The sequence below is a fragment of the Mycteria americana genome, chromosome 12 (genome assembly GCF_035582795.1).
Source record: "Mycteria americana isolate JAX WOST 10 ecotype Jacksonville Zoo and Gardens chromosome 12, USCA_MyAme_1.0, whole genome shotgun sequence".
Lineage (NCBI taxonomy): Eukaryota > Metazoa > Chordata > Aves > Ciconiiformes > Ciconiidae > Mycteria > Mycteria americana.
The window spans coordinates 18,326,834-18,351,112 of record NC_134376.1 but is presented as its reverse complement, the minus strand read 5'-3'; the positions used below and the strand labels follow the sequence as shown (position 1 = coordinate 18,351,112).

General features: G+C 54.1%; 1 protein-coding gene across 4 annotated transcripts; it reads right to left on the bottom strand.

Annotated features, from left to right (window-relative positions):
• Nucleotides 1-12: 12 nt before the first annotated feature.
• On the bottom strand, nt 13-23,984 carry CFAP70 (cilia and flagella associated protein 70). Of its 4 annotated transcripts, XM_075514908.1 has the most exons (28): nt 23,927-23,984; nt 23,137-23,272; nt 20,901-21,087; nt 20,478-20,573; nt 20,156-20,235; nt 18,930-19,106; nt 18,360-18,542; nt 17,798-17,889; nt 16,607-16,706; nt 15,532-15,666; nt 13,720-13,887; nt 13,406-13,486; nt 12,821-12,912; nt 10,399-10,459; nt 9,155-9,346; nt 8,370-8,501; nt 7,588-7,713; nt 6,890-7,023; nt 6,676-6,791; nt 6,325-6,516; nt 5,262-5,369; nt 4,429-4,517; nt 3,562-3,714; nt 2,661-2,822; nt 2,119-2,208; nt 972-1,073; nt 624-671; nt 13-267 (listed from the first exon to the last, which is right to left on the bottom strand). In XM_075514908.1, the coding sequence occupies exons 2-28, from the start codon at nt 23,266-23,268 to the stop codon at nt 187-189; spliced, it is 3,309 nt and encodes a 1,102-aa protein (XP_075371023.1). In that variant the 5' UTR covers nt 23,269-23,272; nt 23,927-23,984; the 3' UTR covers nt 13-186. The 4 variants fall into 4 exon arrangements, with proteins under 4 accessions (XP_075371023.1, XP_075371020.1, XP_075371022.1 ...); XM_075514905.1 differs by lacking the exon at nt 23,927-23,984 and having other exon boundaries at nt 23,137-23,436; XM_075514907.1 differs by lacking the exon at nt 23,927-23,984 and having other exon boundaries at nt 18,930-19,052; nt 23,137-23,436.
• Between the last annotated feature and the right edge of the window lie 295 nt (nt 23,985-24,279).

Genomic DNA, 24,279 nt, shown 5'->3' with positions numbered 1-24,279 from the left:
CCCCGCCCCCTCACGCCCCCCCCCCCCCCCCCCCCGCGGCCGCCGTGCCGGGGGGGTCTGCCCGGGGGTGCCCCCGCTGCCGGCGGCTCCCGGCGCTCTGGGGCCGCGGGGCGATCGCGGTAGAGGCGGAAACGAGCGCTCGGGGCGCGGGGAGTTTATGCGGAACGGGGGAGGCGCGGGGGGGGCTCAGAGGGCCGGGTTGCCGAAGCCGAGCCGCTGCTGGGCGGCGCGGATCTCCCGCAGCAACGCGTCGTCCCTCAGGCCCAGCTGCGGGAGAGAGCGGCGGTCAGGGGGGGCCGAGGGCGCCCGCGCACAGCCCGGGGCCCCCCCCGGGGCCCGCCCAGGAGGCGAACGGCCGCGTCCGTGCTCTGCCGGTGTCGGCGATGAGCTGGGACACCGAGGGCAGGGCAGGAGCGCGGCAAGGGCGGCCTTTCCTCCGCCACCTCTTCGTGCGGCCTGTCTTCGTACGCCGCTTCCTCAGATTACACTTGCGGGTGAGAAGGGCAAGCGCTCCGCCGAGCGGGACCACTCTGGGCCGGCTTCCCTCCCGCTGGCCGGCAGCCCGCGGCCCGCCCTGCCTGCCCTGCCTGCCCTGCCGACCCCGCAGCCGTGCAGCCACAAACCTTGACGGTGTATTTGTAGCACTGCTCTGCCTCCAGCTGCCGTCCTCCCTGCAGGAACGACAGGAGAGCAGCTAGTGAGGAAATCATCCCGCAGGGAAGGCGCAGGCGCTCAGTGAAATAACGCGGTCTAAGAAAGCTCGGCCCGAAGGACGCGCCGCAGAGGAATATGTGCATCAGGCGATGACGGGCAGTGAGGAAGGGCGCTGCTTTTGCCAGCCGAGCACAGCCCCCAAACTATTTTTACCACTGAGATCTACACCGTGTTCTTCAGCCTCGTGAACAGATGCCGATGAACCCCCCAGCTCTACCAGGCTGGTGCTGGGAGTAGCTGGCTGGCCGGGCACTCACGTGCAGGCAGACGAGGGCGAGATATCCCCACACTTCAGCGTTGGTGTTATTTAGGGCATTGGCTTCAGAGAGAGCATCCTCTGCCTCCACCATCTCTTCCAGCTTGAGAGAGAGAAGGAGAGACGTGGACAAAAGGCAAACAGCAGGCAGACGGGCCTTCAGAACCAAACAGGCGTCTGCTCTAACAGCCGAAGAAATCAGTGCAACAAAAGCGTCTAGCAGGGATTCCCTGACCAGAATGCAGGGAAAGGATTTAGGGCGGCCACAACCAGTTATCCTCAGTGCCAGCGTCCAGCTCTCCGGTCTGGAGGGCAAGGCCGCTGTGGGAGCACACGCTGTATTTACAAATCAGCCCCCAGCTGTGAGGAAAGCAGCACAAACGCCCTCGCCTCCGCCTCTGGGAACCAAGCGGTCCAGCTCCACGGGGAAACACAACCCCGGTCCCGATCCCCGTTCCCGCTGCGCGGTGCTCCCGGGAGGCAGGGGTAGCTGGTGCCCAGTGGGCTGCAGCCAGCTCCCAGGCCACCACTCACCTCCCCGGCTCAAGCCTGCAGCTTCCCAGGAGGTGTACATTTGGCCGAGGGGGAAACAGAAGTTCGAGTTCCTTCCCTGTTTGCTTCCCTCGGCCAAACTCCCTGGGAGGAACCTCACGAGGTGTACCTCTGGGAGGTACCGCGCTGCCGGTGCCTGGGTGTCCTTGGCAGCCCTTCAGAGGCGCTGGATTCCTTTGGGCAGGGAAAGCACCGAGATTCCTCCCTGCTGACATTCTGCTCAATTCCGTCGTGGTGACATGCAGGTCATGTGCAGGCAGGCGCTCAGAGCAAAGCCCAGGCCCAGAGTACATGCTTGCCATGACATCCTGGGGAAGGAGGTGCTGGCAGGCCCTGGCAGCGGGACGAGGGGGGGAAGGATTGCTGCTCCCAGAGCCGCTGCTGAGGGTGACTGTCTCCTGACATCTCCCGTACGAGCAGCCTGGGGTGCCACGCTGGGACTGTGACAGCACACGGCACGTGATGGCCTTCAGGAGCATTGGTTTCACGGGCAGCCAAGCTTTACTTTGTTAAAGGGGATCGTGCAAAAGCAAGCCCTGCATCCCGTGCCACAGAGCCAACTAAAGCGCAGATGACTCGAAGGTAATTGCACTTACCCTGTAGCAGGCGATTCCCACCCCCAGCCAGGTGAGACAGGACGCAGAGTTCTTGCAGGCGAGCAGGTAGATCCGCTTCGCCCGGCCATACTGCCAGGAGAGAGACGATCGTGTTTCTCTCTGCAACAAACGCACCGCTCCGCAGACAGCCCCCCCTCCTCAGGAATTTGCCAAACACCCCGTCTCCGGCAGGGCTCAGACACCCACCGTCCCCACCGCCGCTGGGGGGGCCGAGAGCCTGCCCGCTGCCCCCGACGCGGTGGCTCTGTGCTGACCACCACTAGTGTAGAAGCCACCCTCCTTGCTAGGATGATGAGAAGTGGCTCAGCAGCACCCTGAGACACTGCGCCTGGAACTTGGAGCCGGCACAAAGGGAACGGGGCAGGTCCACGCTCCGAGGAGCTGAGCACTCCAGAAGGGTTTGCTGTGTCGTGAGATCTTGGCTATAGCTACAGATAATAGTGTCCTGTACCTGGGGTCTGGAGTCTCCTGCTGTTTGCTTTGTGGCAAATTCCCTTCCACCACTCCTGCTGGCTCCTCACCTCTTTCTCTTCCAGGTAGATGGAGCCCAGGCGCAGGTAGACGAAGTGCATATCCGCAGCATCCTCCACAAAACTGATGGTTCGCTCGTAGCACTCCTTTGCCTCGCCAAAGTCCCTCTTCAGGTAGCACAGGTGCCCTTTCTGAGCCCAGACATTGGGATTCTGTGCACACAAAACCAGGAGTGAGACGTGACTGGGAGACGGGAGGGAGAGAGACCTGGGAGAGGGGCAGGGACCCCTGTAGTCAGCAGAAAGGAAGAGCTGGCCGGTGTTTGACTATAGCAGGACAGATTTTAATACAGAATTAAAATCAAGTCAGTGGGCTGCCTGCATAACACCAGCACTGGGACCCCCTCCAGCCTTTCCTTGCACAGTATCCCGGCCCGTGCAAGGCTCCCCAGTATCACGAGTATGCAAACAGCATTCGGAGATGTCAGCTTCACAGCCCTCCCTGCCTTCCATTCAACCTGCCTCTCCAAAGCCGCCTTCCCTCTCCGCTGAATAGCAACCTTGTTTCTCATGAAACAGAGCCTGACTCACCAACAGAGGGAAAGAGGATCAGGATATACACATTCAAAGGGAAAAGAAAGGCAGATACTGCAGAGAGAGGAGTCCTCGCTCAGAAATGCCGCCTGTCTGTGCAGGAGATGACAGAAGGCAAGTAATAAGCAGGATAATGAGAAGGGCAGTGCTGCAGCCAGAGCCTGATGTGGTTCATCAGCTGTGATTGTCCTCCCCTGCAGAACTTGCTGCAGACTACCATTAGAATGGCTCCAGTGGAAATGAAGCGTTGGCTCTAGGTTCACACGCAGCAACAACACGGGCAGAGTCTGCTGTGCTGTTTGGCCAGTGTCCTGCTTCGGGACACCATGCTGCACCCCAGGAACGCACGCAGAATTACCATGTAGTCAATCCTAATGGCCTCGCAGAGACATTCTTCGCATTTGGAGAAATCTTCCTTCAGCAAGTAAGTCTGGGCCAGCGCCAGGTAGTAGGCACAGGAGGGACCTCCCTGAAGGCTCAGCAGCTCGTGGGCAAGCGCCATGTGAACAAACTGCGGAGGAACGGCACACCGTCACGGTTAGGGGAGAGGGCAAACCACAGGCACCCCCGGAAGGACACGGCAGGAGGACTGACTTGCACCTATTGGACTTCCATGAACAGAAAACAGACAGGAGATTTTTTTTTTCCCCTCCTTTGAATATTTACCTCCATTACTTCTAGTTCTGTTTTGCTTTAAGCAACTCTTTTCTGCCACGTAAAATTAAGGCAGGCAGCATAATGTGGCAGTCAGAGACATCCCACAGAGACGACTGTGTGGGACAGGGGCATTCCACAGGCGACAGAAAAATTACTCTGACATACACAAGCGTCTGAAACAAGAAAGGGGTACTGGCGTCTCGGAAGCATCACAATAATGCATCTCAGCTCCGAATGTACAGAGAAGAGCACATCTGCAGCGTTGTTGACTTGGCTGTTCCCTCCGCAGCAAGCAGTGCTGAGCTGAGGCACCCCGAGAACCTCGCCTGCCTGAGATGACTGTGTCCCCAACCAGCATTTTGGTCTGAATACTCTGCCTGGCCACAGTTTTGCACTTCTGGGCAGTGGTGGTTTTGCTCCCTCTTGTGCTTGGCATCTGGGGTAGCCACAGCTTGTTCTCTGGGCCCAAGAAGGGGGCTTGCTGGAGTTTGCCACCAGCTCTTTGATAATAACCCAGGGAAGGAGACCAAACCTCCCTTCCCACTCCTCCACTCCACGTTGAGCTGACCTGGATGGCATTGACTTTCATCAGGAATTCCACTGCCTTCATGAAGATTGTGCAGGGAGGCTGGCTAAGTCCTGAAACAGGGGATGGTGCTGCAAGAAAACATGTCTCCATCAGTCCCAAAGTGGGCTTTTTATTTCTGAAGCCAGAGCAGAGGCTGAGACCCTGGTGGGGACAGAGGAATCCCAGCAACACTGTGTAAAACCCGGGAGGTGGCAGAGGAGGCTGAAGCAGAGATTAACTCAGCATTTCTTTCTGAAGGGCTCAAGTTTTTGTAAAAGATGTGAAAAGAAACAATGCTCTTGACCCACTAATTTTCCAGTCCAAACTCGGAGGAAGAAAAGGTAGGAATTTATGATTGAAGCTTGTCAGAGTTAACTACAGTGAGGCCCCTGCCTCCCCAAACCAACCCAGCAGGGCCTGAAGCACCCAGCACTGCCATCCCTGTGCCACCCATTGGAGAGTGCAGCTGTGGAGGAGGCAGATCACACAACACACAACCAGAGGAGATCCATAGGGACGGTTTAAGAGTTGGCATCTCAGGAGGGAGACACCCAAGCAGCCGATGAAGGCAGCTGGGTGCAGTGACATGTAGGGAGAGAGCTGCATTCACCCGCTGGCTGTCCGTCCCGAGATGTGCTGCTCTGAAAATCAGGATGAACCTGCTTTGCCTGGAGATTCCCTGGCTAGGGAGAGAGAACAAGCCTTGATGTCTTGCCTTGGCAGCAGGACGGCCACGGCTCAGTACTCCCAAGTTACTCCCCTCCCCACCGATCGCACGAGGACATCTCCCAGCGCTGGGCTCTCCCTTACACAGCAGGCCCCCATCCCCTAACCTTTCGGGGCTGCCTCCGGTGCAGTAGCCTCTTCCTCGGGTGCCGCGCAGGCCAGGGCAGGCTCCACCACCTCTGGCAGTTTGTCAGCTGAGCCATCTGGAACCCCCTCTGGAATGAAACCCCCAAGAACCATTAGGTGCAAACAAAGAGTTTGCCATAAACTGCCCAGTTTTGGAGCATGGTTCTGCAGAAATGGGGAAGAGAGAATATATAAAAGACCTCTCAGATTTTCAGAACGGGGAAGACTTTTCTTTGCAGGAGGCAGTACCTGGGTCTGGGGTTTTGAGTACAAGATTACCACGTGAAGCTAGAAACAGGTATAAATGAGCAATATCCCTTCCCACATAATCAGAAGGGGCAAAAAAGGGCATATGACACGAGGCCTGCCTGCCTGCCTGAGGCACGTTGCATGAAGAGGTGATAACGTTAAAAATAAAGCCGGCCGACATTTCCCGCAGCCTGGCCAAATATTTGGGACTCAGGACAGAAAGTCTTGGCTCAGGGTGAGGCTGCATGCAGTGAGGCTCCAAAGGAAGCCTTTGGTTCAGGGTCACCACCGAGCAGCTGTTTTGCTCTTTGAATTGGTGAGGCAGTGCTTTCCAAGCTGTGTGGGGAAGTCACAGCCACAGCTTTCATGAAAGCTAAACCTGGATGACCCTAATGTATGACTGCCACAGGGGCAGCTCTGCCCTCCCAAAGCCTCAAAAAGTACGCTCGCTTCCTCCACATCGGTATATCAGCGGCACTGGGCTGGGGCAGAAAAATAAATGCAAAGATCAGTCCCTCTGCTAGGCTGCAGGTAAGACAAGGCATCGGCTGTGCTGCTTTCGGAAAGCTTCATCAGTTAAAGCAGCACGCTTGCTGCTGTTGTCTCTTGCTGGCGTAGTTCCTGGTCAGCCTGTTCTAGTTCACGGTCCACATCTTCTTCCTTTACACTTTGTATTTCTCCTCTTAGAAATACTTAGAAATTTCTCCTCTCCTGCCACTGTTCACCATCTCCCACACTGCTCCGAGCCCCCTCCTTGCTGGTGCTAGGGCACCTCCTGGTTTTGCCCGGCGTTACCTGGCAAGCACTCTTCTGGGCCGGGGCTGGGAGACCTCACACACGCAGCAGAAATATGCTTTTTCCCTCCTTCTCCCTCAGCAGCCTCAGGGATGCTCCTCTCCTTGGCAAGCTGTGCTTGCAGTAGCTTCTTAGCCTCACGGAAGGCCATTTCCGCCTGAACGTTATTATTCTGCAGCTCATAAAACAAACCTATGGGAGGCAGAAAGAGCAGCGTAAGCAGACATCTGAGCCTTAGCAAAATCCTTCCCTTAGCCCTCACGTTAGAGCAGGGAAAAGAGGAGCAGGGGCAGAAGCAACGCTTGGCTCTAGGGGAATGCCTTGAGCACATAGGCTGGGTTGCTTTTGTACCTGAAAGCGTCCAGGCTACAACGCTGGATGGCTCCAAGCAGCAGGCATCCTCAAAGAAAATCTCTGCCTCTTCGTAGTGCTGCAGCACGACAGCCACAACCCCGCAGAGCAGCAAGCTGGGGACAGGGTCGGACAGGTTAGCCTTGCAGGCCCCAGGCAGCGGGGGGGGGACACCCCCCACCCTCCCACCCACCCGTGCGGGAGCACACGGCACCTTTGGATGTGATGGGGGTCCAGAGAAAGAGCCTGCTGGAAGCACTCCTGGGCTTTGGTTGTCTCCTCAAGAAGGAGGCAGAACGCCCCATAGTCCAGCCAGGACTGGATGTTGCACTGGTCCTGAGCTACCCTCTAGACACAAGAGATCGCTGCTGGAGTGAGGACTGCTGCAATCACACGCAGCACGCACAGTGGGCTGGGGAGTCAGCTCCGGGCTGACCACGGCTTTCCTCTGGCCACCCCAGCCCAGTTTAGCAACAATCAAACCCTTGTCTGTCACGTGCTAGGGTTTCCCTAACTGGGATATGCTGGGCTTCCTCGAAGCCTCCTTCACCTAACACATCCTCCAGCTTCAGCTGAGCTCCTCCTAGCCTCCTGTTAGAGGGCCCAGTGTCCCCAGTGCTGACCCAGCACGCCTTTTGGACCAGCTCATCCCATTTCCCCTGGCCTCCAGGCTGAAGTCCTCAGTGACCTGGCCAGCCTCTGTCTCATATCCTCCAGAGAGCAGCATCTCCCTAGAAAATCCCTCACACATCCAGCCTGAGCATCCTGGTCACGTTCGCCCCCTTCCTCGCTACACAACAGTCAGGGCTGGCTGAGCTGTCGGCAAGACAGGCCCCAAGCCGCCACGATGGCCTGCTGGCTGCCAGCCCAGACACACGGGAGACGGGCAGGAAAGGACAGGGGCTCCTTTACCTGCTGGTGGTAGAGAGATGCCAGCTTGTAGTCCTTGTTGACTTCAGCTTCATGAGCAAAGAGCCAGAGCTGCTCCTCGGTCGTGCGGGACAGAGGGGCAGGGGAAGCAGCTTCCTCGGACAGTAGCTGGTAAGGAGCGAGACAGAGCGTTAGCCTCGGGAGGGTGAGAACGGTTCACGTAATGGCAGTACAGCAGCAGTCCCCGGTCCAGCACTGCGCCGAGTACAGCCTGGAACGGCTGGGGCTGGGCGGGTTGGAAAGGCAAGCTGTCCCCGCTCCTGGTCGCGGTTGGACACGCTCCTGTCATTCACAGGTACCTCGGCCGCACAGGGATGGGGCAATATCCATTATTGAAAGTTGTGACAAGTAAAAGCATCCCCTAGATCAAGACCATTTCAGACTTCCTCCGTGGTGTCACTTACTGGTGACCCCGGCTCATGCTGGAAGGCCTGTGCTCTGCCCAGGTGAGGGGCAGGTGGCACAGACCCAGCTCCCCTCCCCACGAGCCAGCTACCGCAGCTTTTACCAGTGGCATCTCGCACATATCCCACCATCAGGATTTTGTAGCAGTGGGATACAGATACACCAGATCTTGCCTCTGAGTGTGGCTCGGGGCCCACGTGCGATAACTGCAGCAAATGAAAGCTTGAGTCTGCCTCTGTCTTGAAGGCAAAAGTCCCCCGCCTTCACTAGACGCAGCGTCAAGCCCTGGATCCACAGTGAAGCCGTGTCCTAAATCACCCATCCCAGCTGACCGGACACATGTCAGGGTTTCTCCCTACCTGGTTCAGGGCAACATGCATCTGGTCCACGAGGTACACGTAGAGCTCACTGAGAAATGCCTGGAACTGCTCCTGGGTCTCAAATGCTGTGGTCTTCAGGTATTTCTCCCTCACAATCTTCACTACAGCGTACTGTAGAGACATGCTACTGTTGGACAAGGCAGGCTCCCCCCACGCCCCCCACCAGCTCCACAAGTGTAATGATACAGAGCCAGAACACACTGATTTTGCCTAAAGCTCCAACTTAGTTCTGAGGAAGAAATCCAGCCCAGCACTGATAAAAGGAAGAAAAGCAAGCAGGGGTGAATTGCTTTCCCACCCCCCAGCCCTGGCTCTCCCTAACACACTGGTGCCCCTTTAGGAACAACGTGTGGGAAGGCTGGTCCCCTCGGCACAGAGAGGGGTCTCCGGGCAGAGCGTGGCCGAGGCCGACCAGCTGAGAGAGGGGAACCCTCTTGCTGCCAGCACCAGCTGCAAGCGTGCAAGAGCAGTCAGCTTTGCCTTCCTCAGGCTATGAGCATGGGGCAAATGGATGTCATCAGCTTTGGGGTCTCCCCTCTTTAACAGGAATGGTTCTCCTGGTGCGTGACCAAAGCAGCTTGGTGCCCGCTCCGTTAGAGGGAAACCCTGTCCCTCCTCATGCCCACTGCAACAGCCCCGACTGGCAGGAAGGGATTCTGGAGCAACGCATCGCCCTAAATTACCACCGTGGAGCAGCAGTTCCTCACTGAGAAACTGCCAGGACAAAACAAGTAGGGAAGCGAAAAGCACAATGGACTCTTTACCTTTAGCTGTTCCTTAAAAGCGAAATATTTCCCAGAGCTGTTGAGCTCGAAGTTGAGCTGACGCTTCTGTTCCTCCAGGGTTTGGTGGTCTATTGCTCCCCGGTCAGGCGGCCACTTCCCAAACAGCTCATGGTATTCTCTTAAGATGGCAACAGCAATGCTCGTGACGTGGTTGTGATAATCTTCCACGGCCTAGGAAATAAATAAATAATCAAACTTCACAAGTCACTTATGCCACCAACCTTGAAATGTATTTTATTTGCCAGAGCCCACGTCTCCCATAAACTCCACCTGGCTCAAGTCTCAATTAGTCTGTCACGCATCCCTTCCTGTCCATGCCTGAGGGCTGTGAAACATCTACATGTAAATACAAAAGAGCTCCTTCATAATTAGATATTGCTCCTGCTATATTTTTCAATCAGAACCCAGTATTTCAGTCATCGTCGTCTCTTCTATAGCAGTGTAATTGGCTGTAAGTAAAATATATCTCATTTGCTGGGAGCCTTTTAAACCCATGGCCCAGCCCTCTTCGGCAGAGTCTGTAATATCCATAATCTTGGTGGCAGAAGCTTCCATGTGCTGCGATAATCAAAACGTATCACTGTGCACTCCAGACAGTCCAACACAAATCAATTCTGCAGCAGCACTGGGGTCAGTTATTGAAGTGCTGCTTCTTTCCCCACCATTGCTTTGAATTCACCATCGGCCAGGGGCCATCCGAGGACATTCTCCTTCGACAGCTGCTCTGTACCCACAGAAGACGAGCCAGCGCTCTCAGACCGTTTTCTGAACATGTCACACCCACAAAAGTCCTCAAAAATTCTGGGTGACCTGAGAGTGGTCGGGGCTGATTCTGTTCGCGTTTGTCTGGGTCTGATGAAGCACATGGGCTAGTCTGAGACAAGAAGCTGTTGGGACTGCCCGGGGTAAACATAAGATTCTGGTAACCTCTTTCCCCAGCATCCTATTTCCTTCCAAACACCCCCACACTGCCACCTTCCCTGCCTTTGCTAGATCTCTCCCCTTCGTATGGGCTGTGAACATAGGTGACGCAGCCCAGGAATGCTTTCCCAAGGCATACTACTGGGAAGACAACACTTCTCAAGTTTTCTTTTCTGTGTATTTCCTCTTCAAACCTCATGTAGATGGGGCTGAGATTGAGAACGAAGATTCTCCTGTGTGAGAGGGATGAGGGCAGGAGGAGGTGGCAGAGTGGTGGCAAGGCCACAGGTTCTTGCACGTACCTTCTTGGCTCCCGCAGTCCGGGGAGGCAGCGGAGGGCGAGGAGGAATCATCTGCTTGACCCTGTCGGCGAGAGGACGGAAGAGATCAGGCAGACGCACTGCCAGCAACGCTGGCTTGTCTTGGGCGCAGGCAGCCTGTAGTGCGAGGGCTCCAGCCTGTTGCCGAATCCCTGAGACGCCTCGCGGGGACCCGGGGAGGGGGGGAAACCGAAGTCTCAGACCAAGAATGAACTGTAAAGACCAGGCACCTACATTCAGTGCTCGTAGCTCATCATAATGAGATAACTAGCTGCTGCCTCGCTCCCTGCTGATGATTACACTCCATGGGGATTAGATAAGATTTATTCAGTTGTTCTTTTCACTGGGTTTGACTGGCCCATCACACAAAAACTATCGTAGAAGCTCAGCCCAGCAGGTAGGGTTAACATTTGTTATTGCTAGCAATCAAAACCACTCTCCTAGAGAAGCAGATCTTCTTATCAAGCTGCTGTTCCTTTAACTCACAACCTCCTGGGTCTGCCAGAACAGCTGTAGGAAAGGTACCAACCTGAGGACAGCTCTGAAGAATTTTATCACTGTAAACCCCGGGCCACCCGGTTCATCAGTTCCTGCCATCCCACCGTGCAGCTGTGGCACCTCGTCCCTTGGCCACGCACTGACTCCTCGACACCGTACCAGCCCTGTTTGTACCACTACTAGGGTTAAAATGACCTTTCAAATATGGATCAAAAGCCCTTAGGATTACCATAATTTTTACTAAGATTTTACTAAAATCCTTGGTGTCAAATCAGCCTACATTCATTTGGATTTTTATCAAGATTTCCTGCTTGCTGGTACCAAAACACCTTTGGTCCTTAGAACACAATTCAGCCCACCAAGCAAAGGTGTCACATCCCCGTGATGGCTCCTACCCAATTAGCGAAGCAAATTGCTTATTCCCCGCCAAATATAAACCACTCCTGTAACTGTTCTGCCAGCTTACAGAGCCCCTGGCCAGCTGCTTTCTCCAGGTCCCGAGCGCCGGCCACTTCTCCCACACAAACCCCTCTCGCACTCTCTGCTCTGCGGTCTAGTGCCGTGGCCCTGAGCGGTCCCCTTGCTCTGCAGAGACCCGTCACCGCTCCTCGGGAAGCCACAAAGCCCGAACAAGTGGGTAGTGCAGCTCCCACGCTCACAGTCCCACCCTCGCCCAGCCTCAGAACAGCACCCGTCGCTGACGCGTTACCTCCGCCAGTGGTACGGATGAAAACCAAACTGCTTCGCTGTCAGATGAGAAAAAGAAAACCAACAACAACCTGGGGGAAGCAAGCGAGCGATGAGGGCCAGGCGGAGGCTGACAGAGAATTTTGGATGGAGCTCAAGAAAGAGAGCTATGGTTTGCTACTAAGGTAAGTATTTAAATATCCCTCCGGGAAAAGATCCCCTGTTGATCTCGTCTGCTAGGACACACGTATGTGGCGACAGCTGGAGCCCCCCCAGACAGGGCCTTTCCCACGACTCGGGAGGGCTGAATTTTCAGGCCTGACATCTGCAGCTGCGCATGGCAGGTGAACGAGGAGGAACTACACTGAATTCACGCAAGTGGCAGTAGAGTAGGAATGGTATAAAAAGGGCCAGGAGAAGGTAAAGGGGGGTTCACCTTCCTCAACCTCTTCTTCCTAGAAGACAGCAGGCAGAACAGAAGACAACACACATACTTTCCCTTCAAAGAACGGCTGCTGTCATATTTCTGTTTGAGAGAGACATACCACCTGCGCATGTTATACTTTATTCATTTGCTACATTTTCTCTTTTTTATTCAATAAATTATACATGCTAGGCCTTTCCTAGACTGTAACGCAGCAAGGCTACCACTGGACAGGAAGCAACTGCCTCAAATCAAACAGAGAGCGAAAGACTCGAAGCAGCAGAGAAGAGGGAGCAGCACTACAGCAGAATGATACGGAAACTAATGTAAGAGCCGAGGAATGGGTAGAAGATTGTGACAAAACTTCCAAAAAGGAAAAAAACCCCACAGAATGCTATGTTGAAGTTACAGCAGTGCTACCCAGGGCAGTCCACACCGGTGGCCGGTCCTGACCGAGCAGCTGAACATCACGTGCAAGAGGCAAGCCCACAGAGGTTAATGGGAAACAAAGCCCGGATGGGAACGCAGACCCTGTTGTGCTGCTCTGGTGTCTCTCTCCTTGAGAGGAATGGCAGGGAGATGCCAGCTCGGATGAACGCAAGTGTTTTCCCAACACACCAGATGCCATCTCTTAAGCAGTCTGGCCAAATCCTCCCTCTGATTCCAGTGGGCTTTGGCTCAGGCCCTCAGTTGGTCCTTGCAGAGCACTCCAAGGGAGTGGCTCGCCGTACAGCCCTGTTTCTATCCTGCAGAAATGAGTTGTCAGCCCCAGAATTACAGCACGTCTTTACGCACCGTGCGGTGAGCTCCTCTCGCAGTCGCTTGGGTACCAAGGCCTTGTCCAGCTTTATCTCCATCACCAGGAACGTTCCTGCTTCAACGTATTGCTGTGAAGATAAACATTGCTCTCTCAATGTCGTGCTGTCTAGAGCCATTACTGGCATGATGAAAGACTGAGCGTATAGCTACAGATCTTCAGCAAATCTTCTTCAGACTGCAGAGATACAGCTTGTTTTATAACCTGCCCTCAGAATGATTTACAGCAGCAAAATTCAGCTCAAGAAACCAGTCTAGGAAAAAGGAGAAAGCCCAGATAATCAATCCGCTTGCAGAATGAATATGCATTCTAGATGTTTTGAGGAAGAAGCCAAATTATGAAGGAACATTTCTAAATAAACGCCTGATTATTTACAGAGACCTTCTAGCCCAATGCTAGACTGCCCTCCAGCTGGACGTCACTGGAAGAACTCCAGGACAGCATCTACGTAAAACATCCCTTGTCCAACTCACGCTTGAAGAATTTAATTGCGTGAAAGGTGCAAGACACTGGCGCAGTGATGGTCTAGCAGTCTTTCCTTCTCTTTGGAGATACATAATTACCTGTCCATCAAGGCTGAGGTATGGGACATTTTCAGCTTCTACAGTGGCATCTGACAACTGGATTTTGGGCGCGTTGGACATCTATTGAAGAAAAAGAAAAGACGTCTCGTTTCCGATTCAATAAACCTCACACCTTCGCAAATTCAGGATGTGAGTTGTACACTTGTTCAGGCAGCATGTACTAAAATTTCAAGATAATGAGTATCTCTCACTTGGCTGAGGCAACACAGCGTCAGCCTGGTTTCTGCATGCCCCAGCTACCTCTGATGTGGAAATGGAGCAACCATGTTGCAGTATGCCTCTCTAGACCTTACCCTTCTGTTGGAATCCTTATCTTTGGAGATTTTCTCCCTGTCTTCCTTCTGAGTCTTGCTGGGAACAGCTCTGGAAAGGGGAGTACTGATTCCTGGGGTCCACGGCCCTTCCTTAGTCAGACTGAGCTGCGACCTGAGATCCCGGAAAACGCTGTGCTGACTTCCAGTCTGAAAAAAAGAGGGAACAGAGGGAATCAAGGGACAAACGAGGTTTCCCCACCCCTTTGCCTTAACCTCTCACATCGCGAAACACATTGTCAGGGTCCTAAATGCATGAAGAAGCTCTGCAACCTCGTCCTCCCCTCCTAGGAGTTTAGCTGCTGGTACTCAAGGCCAGCTCTGATACCGTATAGCTGTGTAGCCTCAGGTTAGACTGCTATGAAAAGAGCTGCCTGAGAAAGCCTCAGTGGGGTCTCCCTGTCTTCTCTCGAGAGCTGCATTTTCACTGAGATGCTGGCCCTTGATTCTTGCCCGAGCTATGTGGTAGATTTGCTGGAGCCCAGCCCCATGCTGCCCCGATCCTGGCCAGACCCACCGGTCGGAATTCCTGGCTTGATCCTGGACTTGCCTGGTGATGCGGACTGCTGGATGAATCTGGCTACCCTCACTAGGTCTGCTCTGCAATTTTTTGGGTGCCCCCACCTGCCCTGCAGTGACTCTCGGCTCCTGGCTCACCTTCTGGTGTGGAGCAGCTTCCCTGACACACGTCAGTGAATCGCAAGGAACAGGTTTTTCATATTGTCTGTCTACACACTGCTTGACCACCTAGACCGGCGGTTCCCTCCCAGCTGTCACTGTTATATGGGCTAGCAAGAACTGAGGGGATGCTGGGGAGAGGATGGAGCAGCTACGCCAAGACCGTCTAGACGAAGGCCAAGGAGCAGCCCAAAGCATCCACAAAACCAGAGAATGAGAACAACAGAGAGAGCATGTGTCACTTCACTCGCGACAGATAAATGCTCCAGGACAAGGAGTACCATGCAGCCAAGAGGCCATTAATCACGGCGGCAAAGCAGAGACCAGCGAACCGCTGGCTGCCTAGCCCTGCTCTGCAACAGCCAGCGGGAGCATGGAGGCAGGGAGAAGGGCTGTAATTCACCCGGCTCCTGCGGCCTGGACAGCAGCGCTACGGGGGCCGTCGGCAGAAAAACCAGGCTGTGCTTCTGCCCTCCTGAAACAAGCTCAGGTCTGTTCTGAGAGTACTGTAGGAAAATGGAGATGTAACTGTCACTCTTAGTAACAGAGCGGGGGGAAATGCAAAGACAAATAAACCTCCACGAGCTACAGCTGAAAGAGCTCCAGTGACAGCTTTTTTGGTTGTTGCCTGGGGTAACGCTATCCTTTTAGAGCCACTGTTTGCTCTTCCCAGCAACGCAGTTCATTTGCCCGTGTTCCAGGCTGGGGAGAGAGGAGCCTTCTACTCAGCTGCTGGCAGAGAAGGGAGTGGAGTGAGATTCAGAGCCTCTCTCAGCCCCCAAACCTGCTCCTGCATGCCCAGAAATCCCCTGCCTTTGAGAAGTCTGTACATAAAAGCTTGTCTCGTTATCTTTCTCCATCACCAGAAGGGCAGTGAAGTTTCAGAGCCAGCCTCCAAGTACCGTGCTGCCCATGCTGCCTGCTCCCAAAGACCACGCTGCCCACGCTCCTGCTCCCAAATCCCACGCTGCCCGCGCTGCCTGCTCCCAAATCCCACGCTGCCTGTGCCGCCTGCTCCCAAATCCCACGCTGCCCATGCTCTCTGCTCCCAACCCCACTCTGCACAAACACAGCTGCGGAGCTGGAGCAGAGCCTGGCTGCCTGGCCTGCTCTCACCTTCTCAAACACCTCGCTGTCTTCATAGGTAAAGACACGAAAAGCGCCTCGGACCTGCTTCACACCGGGGCACAGCAAAGGCACCATGTTGACATACGCCACGCCGTGGAAGAAAATCTGCTTGTCCTCATCTCCCTGGAAACACAGAGCAAGGGACTGAGATACTGAACGGACTGTTATTCTCTGGAAGGAAACAAGGTCACCGATCCCATTAAGAAGAGGCCACACAGCAAACTGATGGACCTGATGAGCCAGTGGCTCTCTGTCACTGGCACACAGCCGAGACAACCTGGACGAATACACTGGAGTAATTTGATATGTAGAATATCAATTTTATCCCAGTCCCTGCAGGGTGGCTCTTCTCTCTAATGCCCACCCTGTGCCGTTCCTCAGGATGGTCTTTTTGAGATACAGCTGCAAAATTATCAACCGTGTAGTTAGAAATCCAAGCGACTCTACCAGAGCTGTGCATCTTGGGTTTGAGAGAAATCAGGTAGCTAAGGAAGTCTGAGAGTCTGGGCTAGCAGCAGGTGAGGGTAAGGGAGAAGGATCTCTGTCAGAGCTGCAAAATGCTGGCACCAAAGAGCGCAACTTAGATGACTTTGCCCTGGAACAGATTAGGAGCTCTCAGAGCTCTCAGGAGCCAGGAACAGAATGATTAGCTAAGGGGCTGTTTCTTTGTTAAGCCATGCCAGTTTATGTGCAAAAGTATAACTTATTTACACCCCGAGAAAGAAGGCATGAATTTCTTCAAGATGCTCCAAAAGCCCATTGGCCGAAGATAAGCCCAGTGAATTACCTCAATTCTCAAAAAGCACCCTCTCCCCGACCCCCTTCCACCAAGCTACCGCAGACAGTCAGCGAGAGCTCTGTATGCTATAAGGAAAAAATATTAGCCTTTGTCTATTTAACAGCTCTATAAGGCTGATTAATCCCTTTACAAAGCCTCTAGCTCTCTGACTCGCTTTGGCTGGTTCAAGGCTGGTTTTGGTATTACAAAAGCATTGAAAGGAAAATGCTCGATAATGCAATGCTGCTCCACAAGCCAGAACAACATATCCCTCCCCACTTTTACCTTGTCAGCTTTGCTAGTTTTCCCTTTGCTGGGTGAGGCCACAGACATCCTGCAGACCTCCACGGGCCAGTACCGGCACTCCGCAATGCGCTTCTGCAGGCTGAACACAAAGGAGGGCACTGAGAAGATGCAGAAACCCAGCTGGAGAGCCACGCTGCCCTCCTTTCTGCCCAGCAGCCCCAAAGCATCGCCCCTTGGGTTTGCTCCTGCCCACTCCCATGAGATACAGCAAGCACGCTTGGGCCGCTGGAACGTGCGTGCTTTGGGGCAGGCTGGGTACGTTTTCTTCTCTACCCACCGCTGCGGACATTTATGGCACAACCAGCTATAAAACGATTGTGAGAGCGACACGCTAGGTTTTCTCGCTCCCCTGGTTACTTCAGAAATGAAACAAATAAGAAGGAACATGATTAACTTTGGTATAAATCCTGAATTGCACAGAGCAAGCAGACCCTGAGCTCCCATTCAATGTGCCTGGTAACTCTGAAACCAGCACGCAGGCTGATGAAAGTGTAGGGGAAAAAAAAATTTAAAAATCAAACCAGATAGAAGGGAGTATTTCCACATGAGGAGTAATTTGGCTGTGAAAGTCACAACCATGATGCAGCTGAGGCCAAGAACACAGCAGGATTCAAAGAGAAATGGGATACTTATCCTGATCTTGAGCATATCCGGAGCTGCTAAAGGTAACGTTTATCCAATAAAAAAGCAAATGAGGAGTGCCCACATAGAGCGAAAGGATTTTAATGTATTGGGCATTCAGCAAATTAGCAGCTCAGAGGAGAGCTGTCGGGGCCACCCTGCTCCGTGTCTGCTCACCATAACTCTGCTGCCCCTTCCTTCAAACCGCGGAGGGAACAGTCACCAGCTCCAGTTGCTGGCAGCGTGAGCGAGCATTTACAGCCTGGAGACAGCAACTACAGCCAATTCATCTTCTCACAGCATAGCAGAACTAAGCTGCTGCCAGCAAGTAAAGGCAGTTAGCCGCTCACTTGCTCCTGTGAACACCTTTGGCCAACAGACAGCCATAGGAGCCATGGGAGGGGAGGCAGAGCCACGGTTTGACCACGTAAGAGGTCTGAGAGCGCCTGCACGTTGCTGCTCCCTGCCTTAGGTCACTCAGCTGAGTGCCTTCTGGGGTGGTTTCTCCCCACTGCTCCGTGCTGGAAGGGAGGTTCTCAGGTCCCTTACGTGACTACTGCAGCAGGATCCAGGTAACAACGCCTTTCCGTGTCCCATACGATTCTCTTCATGCTTTCTGCTTGGATCCTAAACTCCCTGTCCTGTGAGAAACAGCACATGGTCAGAGCCAGGACAGCAATCTCCACAGCCTGCATCGTCCCCAAATCATCCCCAAAAATGTTCCCTGGGAGAGAACATGAGTCAGACAGAGGTGTCCAACTCACCATACCCAGGCCATCCTGGCAGAGTAAGTTAGCAGCCCTCCTTGCGGACGCCAGAGCCCCGGAGCGTTAAGAGCCTGGCTCACAAGGAGATAATACAACTCCCAGCCCAGCAGCTCAGGAGGGGGTAGCTTTCTGGGGACCAGACCTGCCACATGCACCCCAGGGAACTCTCCTGCGGCGACTTAGCACGCCCGCTGTCCCAGGGGAACCATCTCCGTGTCTGGACACTGTGCAGAGGACCGACCACCCGCCCTCCTCCCGTAACAACTCTCTGCAAGTCTCTGTCAGTCCCTTCAGTGAGACCTGCTGGTTCTCTTCCAGCCATGACACTGCCAGTCCTTCCTCACCTCTCTTTTGTTGAGCTCTCCATCCTCATCCTCATAGGGACCACCAACGATGAAGGAGTTGGGTATGCTCAGAGCGCCAGGGGCCATGATGTTAGCAAGGGGCCATTTTTTGGGCCGGGGTAGTGGCTCTTTTTCACCAGCAAGCTTCAGGATGCCATTCTTGAAGAGCAAGGGGAATTCTTTCTAGAGAGACATGAGAACGAAAGGACTTGCATTTCCAACAGGAGCAGGAGCAAGTGCCAGCTGCTCTGAGCTGGGTCGAACAAAGCAAAGCAGCAGTGCAGGGGCCTGGCTTGGAAAACACACTCATACAAAGAATGGAGGAAAAATAAATAGCCACGTGGAAAAAAAACCGCCAGTCTCAATCCAAATCTTGGCGAACAGCCCTTTGTTTGTGTTAAAGAAACACACCATGCCACAGAGACCCTGAGCACTCGCAACAAACGCTGCTGTTGCAGAAGCACAGGAGCTGTACACCCCAGGGGCCTGGACGCTTGTTCCACAGTGTGGGAGAACAATCCACGGCGTGGCAGCCAAAACCCCTCTCACCGTGCCTGGACCAATGCTCACCTCCCCAGCTGCTGGAACTTGCAAGCAAGCCATGTAGTTTTGCAGGGGTCCGGTGGGAGCAAACGTTTCGGGGACAGAATAAGCTGCCTCCAGCGTGACGCTCAGGAGGTTGCCATCTGAAAGCTGCGTTGCAGAAAGCAGGGGCTCTTGGGTGCACACCGTCACTTCAAGGCCACCCTGTGAGACAAGGATGAAGTAGAGCCAGTAGCTAGACAATTAGAACTCTCCTCCTCTTGCGGGAGAAGCAAGCAGAAACCCAAGGCCAGAATGTATAATGTTATCTTATTCCTCGCCTCCGATGTAAAAGAAAACAGACCAGCACAGGAAAGGAATTTCATTACCAATTTGTCTGAATTGAGATATTTGTTTGTTTAAATCAGAGCCTGCTTAAGGCATGGCATATGCCCCAAGGGTCTCATGAAACGAGCCAGGGATAAAGAGTCAGGGTCTCATAAAACCAGCCACAGAGAAAGAACATCAGGGATGGAAAATGATTATTTTCCCCCGGTGATTCAGAGCATGCCAAGCTAGGGCCATGCTTTGACTCTGCCCTATCTCCACGCGCCGTGTGCGGTCTTTAATTACCTGTCCCAGCTCTGGATGGATGGTGTGCAACAAAAAGCCAGCTGGTCAGCATTTGTTATCTCTCCTCCCTGATGAGTGCCCCCCTGCCTTGCTTACTATGTAACACCTCTTAAATACAGAAAAGTTAATGCAATATCCACCCCTCCAATTCACTTGCAGTGCTAACTGCAGGCAGACTCAGGAGCAAAATCAGACGCATTTTCCCAGTCTCATACTTCATTCCCTGCTTTATTCACTGGGTACTTTTCAACCGGCTAAATGAATAACCTTGCAGGAAAGGCAGTCAGCGCTTGTACAATAATGGACTCCGAGACATTTTATCCGCAGAAAGGAAGGCTAATAAAGTCGGGCAGGTAATCCTGCCTTTGCCTTTTTCTGGTTTTTCAGCACTATGCTTTCCACCTTGAATATTTTTCCAGAGCAATTTGGTAGCTGCACACATTAACATTTCCTAGCACGACCTCAGCTATCATAGGCAACTAGGGACAGACGTCAATGGGAGTAGGAAAGGCCTCCAAGCTTGTAACATATAGGGCCATAACATATCCGTGATGAGCTAGGTGGCTGAGTCATGCTCACCTTCCCATTAAAAAGCAGCAGAGAGCCAAATGAGCGAAGGAACGCTTCCAAATTCCACATACCTTGGCCTCCGGCTGAAGGCTCTCTAATGGAGAGGTAGGCACTGCATACAAAGGAGCCGAGACCTTAAATGAACGCTGTCCTGGGAAGAAACAGGAATGAGAACAGCATAAAGTGAGACCCTCTGCAGAGAAATCATGGCCTAACTCCTAACGCTGAGCTGCTGCTGTCACCCCCTCTTCCCCTGGGCCCAGCTTTCTACAGGTGCTATGACGTGCATTTTGTCAAAAGGAGGTAAGTTATAGTCAGGGGTCCATAAGCAAAGATCAAAAAGTGCCAGGGAGTAAGAAGTGGTTACGGAGGCTGTGGAAGTCAATGTTGTACCTTGCAGCAGAGGCAGAAGGTCCACCACAGCTTGGCCAAGAGGCACGGTCTTCTCCTTCTGTTTCTTCTCCCTTTGCAACGCTTCTATCACTGTCACTAGAGAGATAAAAAGAGAGGAGCTGGCAGAGTTTCTCAGACAGCTTCAGACCAGCAGTTCAGGGGCTGCAAAGGGTCTGTGTCAGCTCCGGCACACGCTCCTACTTCATCTCCCAAGGCCGACAAGAACAGCGAAGCCAAGGAGCACGGGCCAACACGAAAGGGGATTCTTCCAGCTGGCAGAGATGGCAACAGAAGTGCTGAGACCCTCCCAGCGCTGCTGCTGAAGTGCTATTCTTGAACGAGTGACTCCTGCAGCAGGCAGGCAGAGCGGAGCAGCTGACAGCACCCACCTCCAAGGAGGGAGATTCAGCGTCAGGTACTTACGGAGCACAGGTTTTTGCACAATGTCGTGCAGGGAGTTGGGCCCATCGGGGCTGCACTCAAAGCTGGTCGTGAAATTATAGTTTGCTGTCCCGTTTGGCAAGACGTCAGTCTTGGAGGAGTCTCCCAAGATCGCTCCGTTGTACTCCACACGCACCAAAGTAACTGACACGTCACTTTTCATAGTTTTCTGTCAAACAAACAGCACATTAAGCAGTTGTCTCTAAAGCAACAGGCCCAGGATCAAATTTGCCTCTGGCAGGCAGCTCAGTTCAGCGCCCAGGACAGGGTTCACTGCTGGGGGTCTTTGGCTGTTCCACTACAGGAATGGGGAAGAGGAGCAGAGCTTGGCCGTGCTGAGACCTCACCCTTTCCTGTCTTTCGTGGGGGAATTTCCTGCTCCACCATGCTGTGATGCCCCAAGAATTATCAAGAGCTGCGGTAGGGGAGGTGGAGAGGTGCAGGCTTCACCCCAGGAAAGGCAATGAAAGACACATCTAAAGCAAATCCCAAAATACCCCATTGATATTTTTGTGCTTCCAGGAAGCTGGAGACTTTTGTTGTCTCCTAAGAAAGTAGCTCCTGAGCTACATGGCTGAGCTCACAGGACACTGGTGTGTATCGCGTGGCTGCAGAATGCTCTGAAATCAAAGAAGGGCTCCAGCAAGCTCTTTGGGGAGCTCTGCAACTTGTTGTTGCACCACTTTCATACCACTTGCTTTAAGCAGAGATGAGGAGGTTCAAATTTTAAAATGTCTCCGCGGAGGGGCTTAAACACAGGTGAACAGGGATGAGAGCACAGCACGTGGCAGCGAGGAGCTGCATGCCCGGGCAGCCCTGGCCAAGCGGGCAGCACCGGGCACCTCCACAGCAGCGCAAGAAGTGCTGAGACGGGCAGTTACCGAAGAGCCTCCCTGCAGGAGAAACACGGTTTACTTCTCCGTCCAGGGAAGAGCGGCTGCCGCCCTGAACACGAGGACCGTCGTACCCAAACCCAGCTTTTCGTTAGTCCTGAGGCACAGGGATGCCTAACCTCCACAGGCCTCTCCCTCAGCTCCCTCTCCCCATGTCACTGGGCTAATTAGTTCCATATTGTTTCTTGCACAAAAAGAGTTTTCATTCACTTGGTTTTAATTTTCAGTCCTTCTGACTGTTTCCTTGAGCATATATTCTATGAATGGCTAAACAGAAGAATCCAATTAACCTCTCTCTGTACCATTAATTATCCTAGCCTCCTCTCTCATCCTTCTCTACATCACCTCTAATTAAGCAGATTCCACACTTCTTATAGCTGGAATTTTTTTCGTACTGTTGTTCTTATTATTGCACTTTTGTAACCCTCCCTCCTTTTGCCATAGCCTTTTCTAAGATGGAGCAATCAGAACCACAAAGCAATATTCCGGATGCAATCCGTCCACCGGCCTATTATTTTCAGCATTGTTTTCCCTCCTCTTACCTTATACTTCTCGCCTAAGATGCTGATTGCTGAATCTATTGGTGTGAGAGGTACTCAAATGCTACAACACAAAAACCTCAGAAAAAACAGGCAGGTGTTTCTGGCTTGCTTTTTTTGTCTGCTGCTAGAGCAGAAGCAGGGATTTGCATTTTTCTGCTTGCAGCAGTAGCTGAGCTTCTCCTCCGCGTTGCCTCCTAAATGCCAGTTCCGCTAGAAGACTTGAAGGACAGCTGGGTGTATCACGCAGCACATGGAAGTGGTGGAATGGCACAGTAGTCATGGTTTGATCGGAACCAGCTCATAGTCCTGCCCTGCAACTGCACTGGAACCACTGCCTTTTTAAAACTAGGGCCACCCTGTTGGTTTCAATATGATTTAAACCGCTGTAGCGCGGATGAAAATCTGGCTTTATATCCAAGGTCGGATCTTTTTAGAGGCATTTGTCTCACCGATACACATTTTCTCTGCGTTTTGCTTAAAAAGCTGCCATTTACATACAGTTAGGCAGAGAAGGCAGGGATGCATTTCAACACAGCATCTCTGGGCTGTTGCTGAGGAGGTGCGTTCCCCAACCTACGTGAATCACAAGCCTTTACTCTGTGCGAACAAGCCCTCAGCGGGGAGGAGGAAGCCACAGTGTGGCATCGCGGAGTCTCTGATATTCTCACCACTCCTTCCTATAGCCTTATCATCTCACGCCTGGTCTCGAATGGGATCACAGCACACCGAATCGCTCTGGCCTCGTTTATTAAACCAGCAGAGACGTTTTCCAAAGAACTTTACCAGGTCCTGTGCGTTCAGTACTGTGATCTGTACCGGCTTCGTTGGCGTCGGTTGTGACTCGCTGGGAAGAGCTGCAGCAGCGGGCAAGGTGGAGGAGTCCTTTCCGGCAGACAGCCCCACAGGGACCTCCATGGCTCTGCAGGCAAAAGAATGAGGAAAGAAACATGAAACTGCTCTATTCCTCTCCCAGAAACGTCTGCAGGACAGAGCAGCCGTGGCTGCTAGCATTATTTCGGGGCTTGGCTGTCAAAACACCGCTGAAAGCCCAGGGCTTTGTCAGTGACAAATCTCTCGTGAGGAGCAGGGGGAGCACAGGGAGAAACGTAAGGTGAAAACTATCGGGTTCTGTAAATTTAACCCAGCTGCAGCTCTCGGCTCCTCTGCGCACATGGGAAGGCTCAGGGCGTCAGGCTGCTCCCGGCCGGGCTCTCCCCAGCGCAGGGCACGGCCCGGGGCTCGCTCTTCTTCCTCTTTAACTTCCCGGGGGCCGAAGGCCTGCGGCTGCCAGCCCTTCCCACGCGCGCCCAGGGGGCCCGGCTCCATCCGGCACCGCGGGTTTGTCTGCGGCACCTCCGCCCCGGCGGGCGTGAACTCCCTGTGGAGACACGGCTGGGCCGGTGACCCCACCGCACCCCGCTGCCTCCAGCTCCCCCGGCTCCAGCCGCCCCAGCTGGGTACCGGCGCCAGCCCCGAGGCTGGCAGCCCCCTCGGCACGGCCTCCTGCCGCGACCGACGGGCCCGGGAGGGGCCTCACGCCTCGGGGTGCGGCCTGCAGCCCCTCAGCCCTCACCGCACCGGCCCCGCAGCGGGAGCTGGGTCTGGCGGCGGCGGCGGCGGGGCGCGAACCCGCGGCCTGCCTGCCTCGGGGGAGGGCCCGCGTCACGTAACCACGGCGACGCGGCTGCTCCCGCGAGGCCCCGAAGCCTCGCGAGACCCCAGCTCTGCACCACGTGCTCGGGGGGGCGTGCCCATGAAGCAGCCGCCGCCGCCATGATGGGTGTGGGCAGCCCTTACCAGGCCCCCCGTGGGGCGCCCCGTGGGGTGGGGGGTCCCCCCGAGCCCACCCGGCTCGGCGGGGGCGGGGCTGCAGGGGCACCGTGCCCTCCCTGCTGTGCCCCTGGGGAGCCCAGCTGCTGCCCCAGC

What these genes read in the sequence shown, in the direction of transcription:
- CFAP70 (XM_075514905.1), bottom strand. Translation starts at nt 23,364, where the DNA reads ATGCTAGCAGCCACGGCTGCTCTGTCCTGCAGACGTTTCTGGGAGAGG. An exon ending in CGAGAGGAGCTCACCGCACG is followed by an intron (nt 10,460 to 12,820) that starts GTGCGTAAAGAC and finishes TCTCGCCGACAG; the next exon opens with GGTCAAGCAGATGATTCCTC. An exon ending in TCGCCCTCGTCTGCCTGCAC is followed by an intron (nt 672 to 971) that starts GTGAGTGCCCGG and finishes TCGTTCCTGCAG; the next exon opens with GGAGGACGGCAGCTGGAGGC.